At 39.3% G+C, this 14201-nt stretch overlaps 1 protein-coding gene across 1 annotated transcript in view; it reads right to left on the bottom strand.

Annotated features, from left to right (window-relative positions):
• Nucleotides 1–4323: 4323 nt before the first annotated feature.
• The window catches only part of RTTN (rotatin), a 1186344-nt gene continuing 1176466 nt past the window's right edge, over nt 4324–14201 (bottom strand). The window contains exon 50 of the mRNA XM_053714873.1: nt 4324–4764. Coding sequence (XP_053570848.1) covers nt 4685–4764 — 80 coding nt within the window. The 3' untranslated portion in view covers nt 4324–4684. The remainder of the gene's footprint in view (nt 4765–14201) is intronic.

Raw genomic sequence — 14201 nt, 5'->3', positions numbered from 1 at the left:
GTGAAATAATCAGCTGATCAGAAACCATGGTTACTAACCTGCGCTCACCCTTCAGATGATTATTTTACCTGTGCTCTAGTTAAGATATAACAAAACTCTGGCCTATGTTGAGAAACACTGATTTAGATAGATCATACAATCTTGAACAACTTTCCAATTTACTTCTATTTTTTTATTTGCTTCCTTCTCTTGTTATCCTTTGGTGAAAGGTTTATCTAGGTAAGCTCAGGAGCAGCAAATAACCTATGATCTAGCTGCTAATTGGTGGCTGCATATATATATATATATATATATATATATATTTATTCTGATTGTCATTGGTTCAACAATGTGTTCAGTTAGAAACCAGTAGTGCATTGCTGCTCCTTCAACAAATGATTCCAAGTGAATTAAGCAAATTTGATAATCGAAGTAAACTGGAAAGTTCTTTAAAATTGTATGTTCTAACTAAATCATGAAAGAAAAATGTTGGGTTTCATGTCCCTTTAATGACCACAGCACTTTTCCATTTTCTGTCCGTTTGGAACCAAGGCTATTTTTACATTCCTGCGGTGTTTGTGTTTAGCTGTAATTTTCCTCTTACTCATTTACTGTACCCACACATATTATATACCGTTTTTCTCGCCATTAAATGGACTTTCAAAGATACCATTATTTTCATCATATCTTATAATTTGCTATAAAAAAAAAAAAAAATATGAGGAAAAAATGAAAAAAAAAACAACACACTTTTTCTAACTTTGACCCCCAAAATCTGTTACACATCTACAACCACCAAAAAACACCCATGCTAAATAGTTTCTAAATTTTGTCCTGAGTTTAGAAATACCCAATGTTTACATCTTCTTTGCTTTTTTTGCAAGTTATAGGGCCATAAGTACAAGTAGCACTTTGCTATTTCCAAACCACTTTTTTTTTAAATTAGCGCTAGTTACATTTGGAACACTGATATCTGTCAGGAATCCCCGAATAGCCCTTGACATGTATATATATTTTTTTTAGTAGACATCCCAAAGTATTGATCTAGGCCCATTTTGGTATATTTCATGCCACTATTTAACCGCCAAATGCGATCAAATAAAAAAAAACATTACATTTTTCACAATTTTAGGTTTCTCACTGAAATTATTTACAAACAGCTTGTGCAATTATGGCACAAATGGTTGTAAATGCTTCTCTGGGATCCCCTTTCTTCAGAAATAGCAGACATATATGGCTTTGGTGTTGCTTTTTGGTAATTAGAAGGCCTCTAAATGTCGCTGCGCACCACACGTGTATTATGTCCAGCAGTGAAGGGGTTAATGAGTGAGCTTGTAGGGATTTTGTAGGGTTAATTTTAGCTTTAGTGTAGTAGACAACCCAAAGTATTGATCTAGGCCCATTTTGGTATATTTCATGCCACCATTTCACTGCCAAAAGCGATCAAATAAAAAAAAAAATGTTCACTTTTTCACAATTTTAGGTTTCTCACTGAAATTATTTACAAACAGCTTGTGCAATTATGGCACAAATGGTTGTAAATGCTTCTCTGGGATCCCCTTTGTTCAGAAATAGCAGACATATATGGCTTTGGCGTTGCTTTTTGGTAATTAGAAGGCCGCTAAATGCTGCTGCGCATCACACGTGTATTATGGCTAGCAGTGAAGGGGTTAATTAGGTAGTTTGTAGGGAGCTTGCAGGGTTAATTTTAGTTTTAGTGTAGAGATCAGCCTCCCACCTGACACATCACACCCCCTGATCCCTCTCAAACAGCTCCCTTCCATCCCCCACCCCACAATTGTCCCCGCCATCTTAAGTACTGGCAGAAAGTCTGCCAGTACTAAAATAAAAGGAATCTTTTTTATATTTAAATTTTTTATAGCATATTTACATATGCTGCTATGTAGGATCCCCCCTTGGCCCCTAACCTCCCTGATCCCCCCAAAACAGCTCTCTAATCCTCCCCCTCTGCCTAATTGGGGGCCATCTTGGGTACTGGCAGCTGTCTGCCAGTACCCAATTTGCAAAAAAAAAAAAGTTTTTTTTTCTTTTTTTTCTGTAGTGTAGCTTCCCCCCCACAGACCAACACCCCACCAGCCAAATCGATCTTGTTAGATCAAAACTATTCAAAACTATTTGCCCACTTATTTGCAAACTTATTTCTGTAGTGTAGCGGTTCCTACCCGATACCCCTCCCCGTGCACGCGCCTGCCTTCCCGTGCACGTGTGCGCGTCCGTGCACGCCCCCGGCCATCCCCGCCCACGATCCCGCCCCCCTCCGAGTCACAAGGGCCATCGATGGCCGCCACCCGCCTCCCACCCACCAACAAACTTAGCCGTAGATGTCCGGTGCAGAGAGGGCCACAGAGTGTCTCTCTCTGCATCGGATGGCTAAAAATGGTTATTGCAGGATGCCTCGATATCGAGGCATCACTGCAATAACCGGAAAGCAGCTGGAAGCGAGCAGGATCGCTTCCAGCTGCTTTCCACACCGAGGACGTGCAGGGTACGTCCTCAGGCATTAACTGCCTTTTTTTTTTTTTTTTTTGAGGACGTACCCTGCACGTCCTCGGTCGTTAAGGGGTTAAATAGCATTTTCTTAGGCTGCTACAGGAGGCAATAAATCCCAGAATTCTGTAGTCTAAGGAGTAGTTAAAGGGACATTAAACACTTTTAGATGGTAATATAAAATGATAAATCATATATATATATATATATATATATATATATATATATGTATAAAACATTTCAATATACTTTTATGATTTATTTTGCCACTTTTCCTGTAATTCTATTCTGAAATTGTGAGATTTCCAGTTCCTGTTAGAAATGGAAGTGCAGAACACTGTTATATTCCACACAGCCATTGGCTGCACACTCTAGTGATGTATTTATAATTGTTACAAAAATGATAACCAAACTTATCTGACTTTCCCCAGTGCTGGCTGCTTATGAGAGGCTTGTTTTTTTCCACACATGAACACTCATGTTCCTTCATAGGATCACCAGTTCAAGAGAGGGAGGGAAATAGTGCATGCTGGGAATTGGAGTCCAGAACTGCAGTTACACAATACTGAGAAGCATAAGGTGAACTAAAAATTCCAGAATGCTTTGTAACTCCCAAAATACTGTGCATCTTCCTCTAACACTGAACTACATTGAAAGAAAAAAAAAAAGACATCAAAATGGACATTATAATTATGACTAGTCCTAAAGCCCGTTTACACAGGCCATTTTTTGCAGTACAGCGGTCCCACCCCTTGCTCTCTCTCTCCACCTCTCTTTTGCGCTCTCTCCTCCCTCTTTTGCGCGTGCTCTCTCCCCTCTCTTTTGCGCTCTCTCTCTCCCCCTCTCTTTTGCGCTCTCTCTCCCCCCTCTCTTTTGCGCTCTCCCCCCTCTCTTTTTCTCTCTCCCCCACTCTTTCTATTTCTCTCCCCTCTCTCTCATGCCCACATTCCCACCCGGTCATGCCCACTTTCGCTACAAACAGCACAGCATGTCAGGTAAGGCCAGGTGTGTTTGTCATCGTGCTGTCTCTACTGCGCATGACAGCTTCGGACAAACACACTTGGCCTTTCGTATAATAGTATTATTTTATATTTATAAAGTGCCAACAGATTCCGCAGTGCTGCCCATGGGTACAAGAATAAAAGTACAACGTAGAAACAATACAATAAAAGACAACATTTTACAGACAAATACAGGGGGAATTGAGGGCCCTATTCCCATGGGAACTTACAATCTAGATGGGTAGGAGGATGGGAAACAGGAGGTGGGGACACTACAAAGGTGAGAATGATATTAGTGGGGAGATAGATGAGGGAAACTGTTAGTTAATTAAAGTTAGTTTGTTAATAAGTCAGGTGATAAGATTCCCTCAACAAAAAGGTCTTTAGGGAATGTCTAAAGGAGGAGAGGTTAGGGGAGAGTCTGACGGCCCGAGGAAGTGCGTTCCAGAGGGTTGGTGCCGCACGAGAGAAGTCCTGTAGTCTGGCATGAGATGAGGTGATTATATTGTCTTTTTTCTGCAGTTTTACTGCTGGTGGGAAGGAAAATTCAGAGAGGGGGGGGCAAATGCCCCTTCTTAACCCCCCCCCCCCCCCCCACCGGACGCCCATGTGTTTTGATTTTAATTTCAAAGTTATGTTTCCACTGTTGGAGATTACATACCAAACCAGTTGTGTGTATCCAAATAAACTGAAGAGACACAATATGTTCTTCCCACATATTGCTGTTCTAAGCTATTTTTTTTTCTCACTTGGCACACAAATATTGCTTAAATGTTTGTTATTCTTTAATATTACCATGGGGACATATGGAATGAACTCTTAGAATGCAATCTAGTTTATGAATTGGATAATTTTATTAAACATACAAAAGAAACTTAAGGAAAATTAAGTATCCATTCTAAGACAGGAAGTCATCGACCACCCTTTATTATCCTCAATTGAGCAAACCACAGCTTCATGAAAATCTTTTTTATTAGCATTTTTACAGTTTTCTATGGAAATATAGTTATACCTTATTAATTAGGCTTGTTTTAATAAATATAAATGTAATGAAAAAAATGTATGCATAGGTTTATTTGTAGGAAAATATATACAATTTGGTCAGCTACACATTAGCGTGAATAAATAATGTATTCATATAAAAAGTTGCATTAAAAAACATAGGTTTACAGAATCATGTCCCAGATTTTTCAAACTTAGTTACTCAGAATTTGCTCCAAATTCTCCAGGCACTTCAAATGATAGAGTTCAATTGCTTCATCTTGAAAAATAGTATCTGCCAAAAGAAAATATTATCTATTATATCAAAGAATCAAATTTAACTCAACCTTTTCACAGCTGAACCATTCCAGACTACTGTGCTGAAGAAGTCTTTAGACTTTTGTACTCAGTATCTTCACACCACTTGCCAGACTTTTTATGCTTGTAACTCATTTGAATGATGTTTTTTCTTTTAGAAACTCACAAGATTAAAAGTTTTCAGACATACAATTTCCTTTTGTTATCACATTAGGAATACATTATCTAACCATACAATAAAATAATAAAGGTTCACTAAACAAACTTAGAATCACCCAGGACATATACAAAACACGGAAGGGGACTGCACTCTCAGACTGGACTGGGTACACATCCCATGACACTGCAAACATGCACAGCCCTGGGTGCTCAATAGCTTTTGTTTATGTTCTGGGTGATTACATAAGTCTGTGAACCCTTGACTTGTTCCCAGTTTGTTTGATTGAGAGCTTGCAGGTTTTGGGAGAGACCTTGACATGGTACCTGTGCTTGTCCCATTTGGCCAGATGCGGTATCCAACTATTCCAGTTTAGCTTTTATCTTAGCTGAGTGCTTGCAAGCGAGTGCTGGGCTTTTTCTGTGTGTTGTGTATATATATATATATATATATATATATTTCTTATACTGTAAATTGAGAAACCGCTAAGCTATAAGCTTTCAAATATAGTCCAAAATTGCAAATCTCACTTTATGGACTGTGCTTTCAAAAACTCACTCGCACTGTACAGAATGAGTTTTGTCTTTGTTGTGTTTCTATAACCGTAAGAAGATTGCAGTTGGGAACAAATAAGATCATTATTTTTTAAACATTTATTTTTAATGAAAATGGGATCATATATTTATTTTTTTGTTTTTATAACTCTATTAACCAACACCTAGATTACAATTTTTGTGCTAAACAGGGTACGAAAATAACTTTCCATAGCACTGCCATTATGAGTTACTGAAAAACCTACTTGTGCTGTGCGTTAAGCTCCATACCGCACAAAAGCAAAGGGCTGAGTTTACATGCTCGTGCACGCTTTCCCCCATAGACATCAATGGGGAGAAAGTGTTAGAAAAAAATCAAACACCTGCAAATCGCCGTAACGCAACCCCATTGATGTCTATGAGGGAAAGAAAGTTACGTTTAAACCTAACACCCTAACATAAACCCCAAGTTTAAACACCCCTAATCCGCCGCCCCTGACAGTAAATAAAATTATGAACCCCTAATACGCCGCTCCCCGACACTTAAGTTATTAACCACTAATCTGCCGTCCCGACAGTAAATAAAATTATAAAATTATTAACCCCTAACCCGCCACTCCCCAACACTAAATAAAGTTATTAACCCCTAATCCGATGCTCCCTGACACTAAATAAACCTATTAACCCCTAAACCGCTAGCTCCCACATCGTAACTGCTAAACTAAACCTATTAACCCCTAGTCCGCAGCCCACCGACATCGTCGATACTAATCAAAGTTATTAACCCGTAAGCCGCCACTCCCCGACACTAAATATAATAACCCCTAATCTGCTGCCCCCAACACTAAATAAACCTATTAACCCCTAAACTGTCAGTCCCCACATCACAACTAATAAACTAAACATATTAACCCCTAAACCGCTGGCCCCCCACACTAAATTAAACTATTAACCCCTAAACTTAACACTCACCTTAACTTTAAATTAAAAGTCACAATATAACTATCTTTAAATAAATAATAATAATAAAATGACAAAAAATAAAAAAATTTAAGATTACAAAAATAATAAACGAAAATATAAAAAATAAAAACAATTACACCTACTCTAATAGCCCTATAAAAATAAAAAGCCCCCCAAAATAAAAACACCCCCTAACCTACAATAAACTACCAATAGCCCTTAAAAGGGCCTTTTGTAAGGCGATGCCCTAAGTTAAACAGCCCTCTTACCTAGAAAAAAAAAAATACAAAGTCCCCCCAACAGTAAAACCCACCACCCAAAAAACAAAACAAAAAAAACCTAGCTCTAAAAAAATCCTAAAATACCCTAAAGGGGCATTTGTATGGGCATTGCCCCTTAAAAGGGCATTCAGCTCTTTTACACTGCCCAAAAAACCCTAATCTAAAAAACAAACAAACAAAAAACACCCCAAAAAAACCCTAACACTAAACCCATAAAATTTACTCACGGTTCCTGAAGTCCGGTCAGCCATCCTCATCAAGGCAGCTACAGCTTCATCCCAGCGGCGTGGGGGGAGCTATCCTGGACAGCGTTGACATCCTGCGCGGAGCGTCCTCTTCATACGATCACCGCCGTACACTGAAGTTGAATGCAAGGTACCCGTTTCAAAATGGCTTACCTTGCATTCCTATTGGTTGATTTGATTCTTCAAATACAAATCAGCCAATAGGATGAGATCTTCTGAAATCCTATTGGCTGATTTGAACAGCCAATAGGATTTCAGAAGCTCTCATCCTATCGGCTGATTTAAATTTCAAGAATCAAATCAGCCAATAGGAATGCAAGGTACGCCATTGTGAAACGGGTACCTTGCATTCAACTTCAGTGTACGGCGGTGATAAAGGAACGAAAAACAGCTAGAAGCACTAGATTTACCCCTAGATGTTTTATCCTGAGGGAGAAAAGCTTCTTTCCCGCAGTTACTGTAGAAATAATGTCATCCAGACCAGACTTAACAACACCTGAAGTCTAGATTTAGAATTCATGTCAGCAGACCATGATTTCAACCAGAAGGCTCTCCTAGTCAAAACTGCTAGTGCCATTTAGGAATAGTTCCCAAAGCTCTAAATTAGAAACAGGAAAAGGAAACATCCTTAAAAATCTTTGAGGAGGATTAAAAGGAATACCAGGCCTTGACCACTTAAACAGAAGGTATAAAAATGAAGTACAGTACATGATTTGTAAAGCAGAACAGGGGTATTACATCAAACAGCTACAATACACTTTATATTAGTAGGAAAATGTGAAAATGGGGTACTAGTAATAACAAAATAGGGGACAGAATAAGTATGCTCCATAATGAAGAAAAAAAAATTAGGTAGGCAATGAGAAAATCAAAATACAATCAATGATTTATACATAGCAATAAAGCAACCTTACACCCAAATAAATCAGCTCTTGGAAGTAATGAAATCTTACCCCCTCACCAGAAGCTTAAGCAAACTTCAGAAGTGTTAAATGTCATAGCATTGGACGAGCGCTAACCCGATGACAGGCAGAACATACATATGCGCACAAAAAACTAAGTGTGCTAAAAAAAGACACATAATCGTTAAATAGAGCACCTACTTATGCGTGCACGACAAGTTTATAAGATGAAAAGTGCAAAAAAAAAAAAGTGCACAAAAGCTCACGCTCTAACCAAGAATGAGCTTAAATAAAAAATGACAGACATAAACAAGCCGATTTGCATTAACAAAACATAATCACAAGAAAAAAAGTTGACACAAGCTATCATAAATACTTAAAGCCCCTCAACGCCTATAATAGGGTGAAATAAGGTTGTCACAGGTTGCCACAACAACCCCCACACTTACCTGATATACTAGACTTATCATAAGCAGCAGGAACTGCTTCAAGTAGAAAACGAATCCAGAGCTGTATGTATAGAGTATAATATTAAACCACCAGGAGGCGGCAAGGGACCGGTCCCTGCGACACCTGTGGCAGGCAGGCCTGTGACTAACTCCCATAGGGTGTTCTTGTGCCAGTACCCATACTTCATAGACATCCCTCTGACCAAACAGTAGCTCTCTTAGGGGAAAACTGGGCCTCAAATCGGTCTGAGCACCCTTCTCTAAAACACATTGAGCACAAACTTTCTTCACCTTCCTCCTGTAAAAGCAAAGGCAAGACTAGTTTTCAGTAAGGTGGGAGGGATTTTAAGGGCTCTGGGAGTTAAAGGATATTTGCCTCCTTCTACTGGCCAGGAGTATAATTCCCAATAGTAATGGATCATGGACTCTCACCACCTTTATGAAAGAAAGGAGGAGTTTGATGAACTCTCAAAACCAAATAAGGATTGCAAGCAGGAGAAAAGGGATCAATAACAGGTTTGGAACTTAGGAACTCTATGAATTCTGCTTCACAATTGTTCACACCTGGAATGTAAACAGAAGAAATCATGCAATGTTAATGTTCTGCCCAGATGATGATGCATGACATAACAGGCTGGAATCTGTGGAATCACTACCCTTACTGAATGAAGAAAAGAGAGCCCCTGAAGGAATGGTAAATATTCCACCAAGTTAGATATTGTCTTGTCCTGTGATCTAACAAGATACTCTAAGACAAATCCTTGTTGTTCCCATTCTATTGATGCAGCATCTGCAATTCGAAAGACCAAAGATAAAACCTGGCAAATGAAACTGCATCTGAGGCAACCACCATGAGACAATGTAGAGAAGGACAGACGGCACTCCAGGGTAAAAGTTAAAAAGTCTTTCTTTATTCAAAAAAATATTTAAAATAACAACACTCTTGTTGCAAACAGGTAATGGAGGAGGAGGGATTTGAAGCCCTGGTGGTTCGTGCCCTGCGGCACTTAATCATAGATACCTATGATTAAGTTCCGCAGGGCACGAAACATGTAAGGTCTCCTCCTCCTCCATTACCTGTTTGCAACAAGAGTGTTGTTATTTTAAATATTTTTTTGAATAAAGAAATACTTTTTAACTTTTACCCTGGAGTGCCGCCTGTCCTTCTCTACATTGTATCCTGGTCTGCTCAAACCTTTTTAGTGCTGGCACCGCTCCAACATGGACCTACTACCCATTTTTTGGATTCTGAAAAAGATTACTTGTTCTACCGTGTGACGTGGACTGAGCGACGCCGCCCCCCTCTCACTACTGAACAACCATGAGACCCACAACTTCCATGCAATGAGCAACGGAAGGGAGAAGGTTCAGCTGCAGAGAAGCACAAGCTGGTTGTAGCCTAATTCTGAAAAGACATGTCTGAGGAGTAAAGTAACTCTTTGGTAGATGTATGCTCCAGCCTTGACTATATGAAGCAACTAAAGTACCATATAAATATAGGAAAGAACAAGACCCTGAGCCAGAAGATCACCCAAGCACTTCAGTAAACACTCTGGGTGCTGTAGCCAGACCCAAAAGGGAGGGCCACAAACTGATAATGCTTGTCTAGAAAAGCAAATCTCAGGAACATTACACGATCCCTGTGAAAAGGGATATGTAGACATAAACTGACCCTGCTGCTGAAATAAAAGAAGTAAAGTGCAGTCTCCATTTTTAACGTAAGAACTTTCAGTAATCTATTCAGTATGGTAATATAAAGAGATTTTAAAATAATTTCCGGTTTAATTCTAAAGTTGGAACAGTAGCAATCTCTCTCATTAATTCCAGATCTCTTACACAAGCCAAAAAATCTTTGTCCTTTAAAGGATCTTGAGGCAGAAAGAATCTTCCCTGAGGAGGTTATGAACGAAAGCTTATTAGATACCCCTGCAATACCCTAGGATCCTGTAGAGACCTCTTCCAAGCCTACCTAAAGAAACTCAATCAGTACTGATAACGGTCTGGCATGCATGCTGCACCTTCATCTAATCTTAGATGCTGTGGTAGACTTCTGGGATTGTTTTATTTTAGATCAAGAAGATCTGGCCTTCCAAGACAGTTTGGAGTAACCAGAAATCTGGGCAGAGGGGGAAGCTATTGGAGCCTTAGATTGTTGAAAGGACCGAAAAGGCCCTGCAGACCTAGGCTTAGCCTTAGATTTTTTATCTTGAGGCAGAAAAACTCCCTTATCCCCAGTGACTGTAGCAATAATAGCATCCAGTCCAGTCCCAAACAGAGATTTACCCTGAAAAGGAAGATAAAGTAATTGGCATTTAGAAACCAAATCAGCAGACCACAAAGATCATCTAGATAAAACAGCTAATCCAGGATTCATAGCATTAATGTGAATCATTTCCACTGCTGCATCACAAAAAAAGTAATTTGTTTTTACTAGTAATCTCATGTGGTCCTAAATCTCGTCCAGTGTAGTTTCCCCAGAAACAAGTTCTGAAAGGTTGTCATGATGACAAGTAGATCTGCACTTTCACCTTACTCCTCATAAAGGAGGCAAAAGAAAATGACTAAGGATCATGGGAAGTGGGAGGGATTTGAAGCCCTGGTGAGATGAGGTATATTTTGTGTCCTCCCAATGGTCAGAGAGGGAATTTACCAAATGTGATGGCTTATAAACTCTCAGCATCTGATGGGGAAAAAAACAATTCTGGATAACTGGAAAAAGGTGGAAATGACCAGGTAGTGAATCGAGTGAAATGTGAAAAATTCCACATCTGAGAAGTAGAAAGCAGGGAGAATAATCCTTGGCCTCATAAAACTGAATAATTTGCTGCTGCAGTGTATTTAACATTGTAGACCGGCCAGGCTCTGCTCCTAGCATTGAAAAAAAGATCGTCTGTGTGCAACATAAGCACAGCTTCAATCCTGTAATGAGGGAAATATGCAACAGTCAGGAATATTACGGTCTCAAGGACAATGGAATAGATTGCTGTCAAAAAGGCACGTGTCTGATTCTTTATAATTGTACATTAATTGTGACATACAAATCTAATTTTACAAATACAATTTTGTTTTGGAAATACAATTTGTTTTATTTAGAATACAAATCTTTTTAATGGCAAATAGAATTTTTTTTTCGAAATACAATACAAATTTGTCTTTTGAAAGTACATTTTTTTTTGTGGAAATACACTTACAGTTTTTGTTTTTTTACAGTATGTGTCAAAAAAAAAATTATGCTTACCTAATACATTTATTTCTTCAAGATATGGTGAGTCCATGGGTTCATCTTAATTACTGTAGGGAATATCACTACTGGCCAGCAGGAGGAGGCAAAAAGCACCACAGGAAACTGTTAAGTATCAGTCCCTTACCCACAACCCCCATTCATTCGACTGAAAGGAAATGGAGAAAAGAAAGTAACACAAGGCGCGGAGGTGTCTGAGGTTTAGTCAAAAACTCTAATAAAAAACAAAAAGGGTGGGTCCGTGGACTCACCATATCTTGAAGAAAACATAATTTATGTAAGAACTTACCTGATAAATTCATTTCTTTCATATTAGCAAGAGTCCATGAGCTAGTGACGTATGGGATATACATTCCTACCAGGAGGGGCAAAGTTTCCCAAACCTCAAAATGCCTATAAATACACCCCTCACCACACCCACAAATCAGTTTAACGAATAGCCAAGAAGTGGGGTGATAAAAAAAGTGCGAAAGCAGATAAAATAAGGAATTGGAATAGTTGTGCTTTATACAAAAAAATCATAACCACCAAAAAGGGTGGGCCTCATGGACTCTTGCTAATATGAAAGAAATGAATTTATCAGGTAAGTTCTTACATAAATTATGTTTTCTTTCATGTAATTAGCAAGAGTCCATGAGCTAGTGACGTATGGGATAATGACTACCCAAGATGTGGATCTTTCCACGCAAGAGTCACTAGAGAGGGAGGGATAAAATAAAGACAGCCAATTCCTGCTGAAAATAATCCACACCCAAAATAAAGTTTAATGAAAACATAAGCAGAAGATTCAAACTGAAACCGCTGCCTGAAGTACTTTTCTACCAAAAACTGCTTCAGAAGAAGAAAACACATCAAAATGGTAGAATTTAGTAAAAGTATGCAAAGAGGACCAAGTTGCTGCTTTGCAAATCTGATCAACCGAAGCCTCATTCCTAAACGCCCAGGAAGTAGAAACTGACCTAGTAGAATGAGCTGTAATCCTTTGAGGCGGAGTTTTACCCGACTCGACATAAGCATGGTGAATTAAGGATTTCAACCAAGATGCCAAAGAAATGGCAGAAGCTTTCTGACCTTTTCTAGAACCGGAAAAGATGACAAAGAGACTAGAAGTCTTTCGGAAAGACTTAGTAGCCTCAACATAATATTTCAAAGCTCTAACAACATCCAAAGAATGCAACGATTTCTCCTTAGAATTCTTAGGATTAGGACATAATGAAGGAACCACAATTTCTCTACTAATGTTGTTGGAATTCACAACCTTAGGTAAAAATTCAAAAGAAGTTCGCAACACCGCCTTATCCTGATGAAAAATCAGAAAAGGAGACTCGCAAGAAAGAGCAGATAATTCAGAGACTCTTCTGGCAGAAGAGATGGCCAAAAGGAACAAAACTTTCCAAGAAAGTAATTTAATGTCCAATGAATGCATGGGTTCAAAAGGAGGAGCTTGAAGAGCCCTCAGAACCAAATTCAAACTCCAAGGAGGAGAAATAGACTGAATGACAGGTTTTATACGAACCAAAGCTTGTACAAATGAATATCAGGAAGATTAGCAATCTTTCTGTGAAAAAGAACAGAAAGAGCAGAGATTTGTCCTTTCATGGAACTTGCGGACAAACCTTTATCTAAACCATCCTGAAGAAACTGTAAAATTCTCGGAATTCTAAAAGAATGCCAGGAAAAATGATGAGAAATGATGAGAAAGACACCAAGAAATATAAGTCTTCCAGACTCTATAATATATCTCTATAGATACAGATTTATGAGCCTGTAACATAGTATTAATCACAGAGTCAGAGAAACCTCTTTGACCAAGAATCAAGCGTTCAATCTCCATACCTTTAAATTTAAGGATTTGAGATCCTGATGGAAGAAAGGACCTTGCGACAGAAGGTCTGGTCTTAACGGAAGAGTCCACGGCTGGCAAGAGGCCATCCGGACAAGATCCGCATACCAAAACCTGTGAGGCCATGCTGGAGCTACCAGCAGAACAAACGAGCATTCCTTCAGAATCTTGGAGATTACTCTTGGAAGAAGAACTAGAGGCGGAAAGATATAGGCAGGATGATACTTCCAAAAAAGTGATAATGCATCCACTGCCTCCGCCTGAGGATCCCGGGATCTGGACAGATACCTGGGAAGTTTCTTGTTTAGATGAGAAGCCATCAGATCTATTTCTGGGAGTTCCCACATTTGAACAATCTGAAGAAATACCTCTGGGTGAAGAGACCATTCGCCCGGATGCAACGTTTGGCGACTGAGATAATCCGCTTCCCAATTGTCTATACCTGGGATATGAACCGCAGAGATTAGACAGGAGCTGGATTCCGCCCAAACCAGAATTCGAGATACTTCTTTCATAGCCAGAGGACTGTAAGTCCCTCCTTGATGATTGATGTATGCCACAGTTGTGACATTGTCTGTCTGAAAACAAATGAACGACTCTCTCTTCAGAAGAGGCCAAGACTGAAGAGCTCTGAAAATTGCACGGAGTTCCAAAATATTGATCGGTAATCTCACCTCCTGAGATTCCCAAACCCCTTGTGCCGTCAGAGACCCCCACACAGCTCCCCAACCTGTAAGACTGGCATCTGTTGAGATTATAGTCCAGGTCGGAAGAACAAAAGAAGCCCCCTGAATTAAACA

This window comes from Bombina bombina, chromosome 5 (assembly GCF_027579735.1).
Source record: "Bombina bombina isolate aBomBom1 chromosome 5, aBomBom1.pri, whole genome shotgun sequence".
Lineage (NCBI taxonomy): Eukaryota > Metazoa > Chordata > Amphibia > Anura > Bombinatoridae > Bombina > Bombina bombina.
This window is presented reverse-complemented; position numbering and strand designations above follow the sequence as displayed.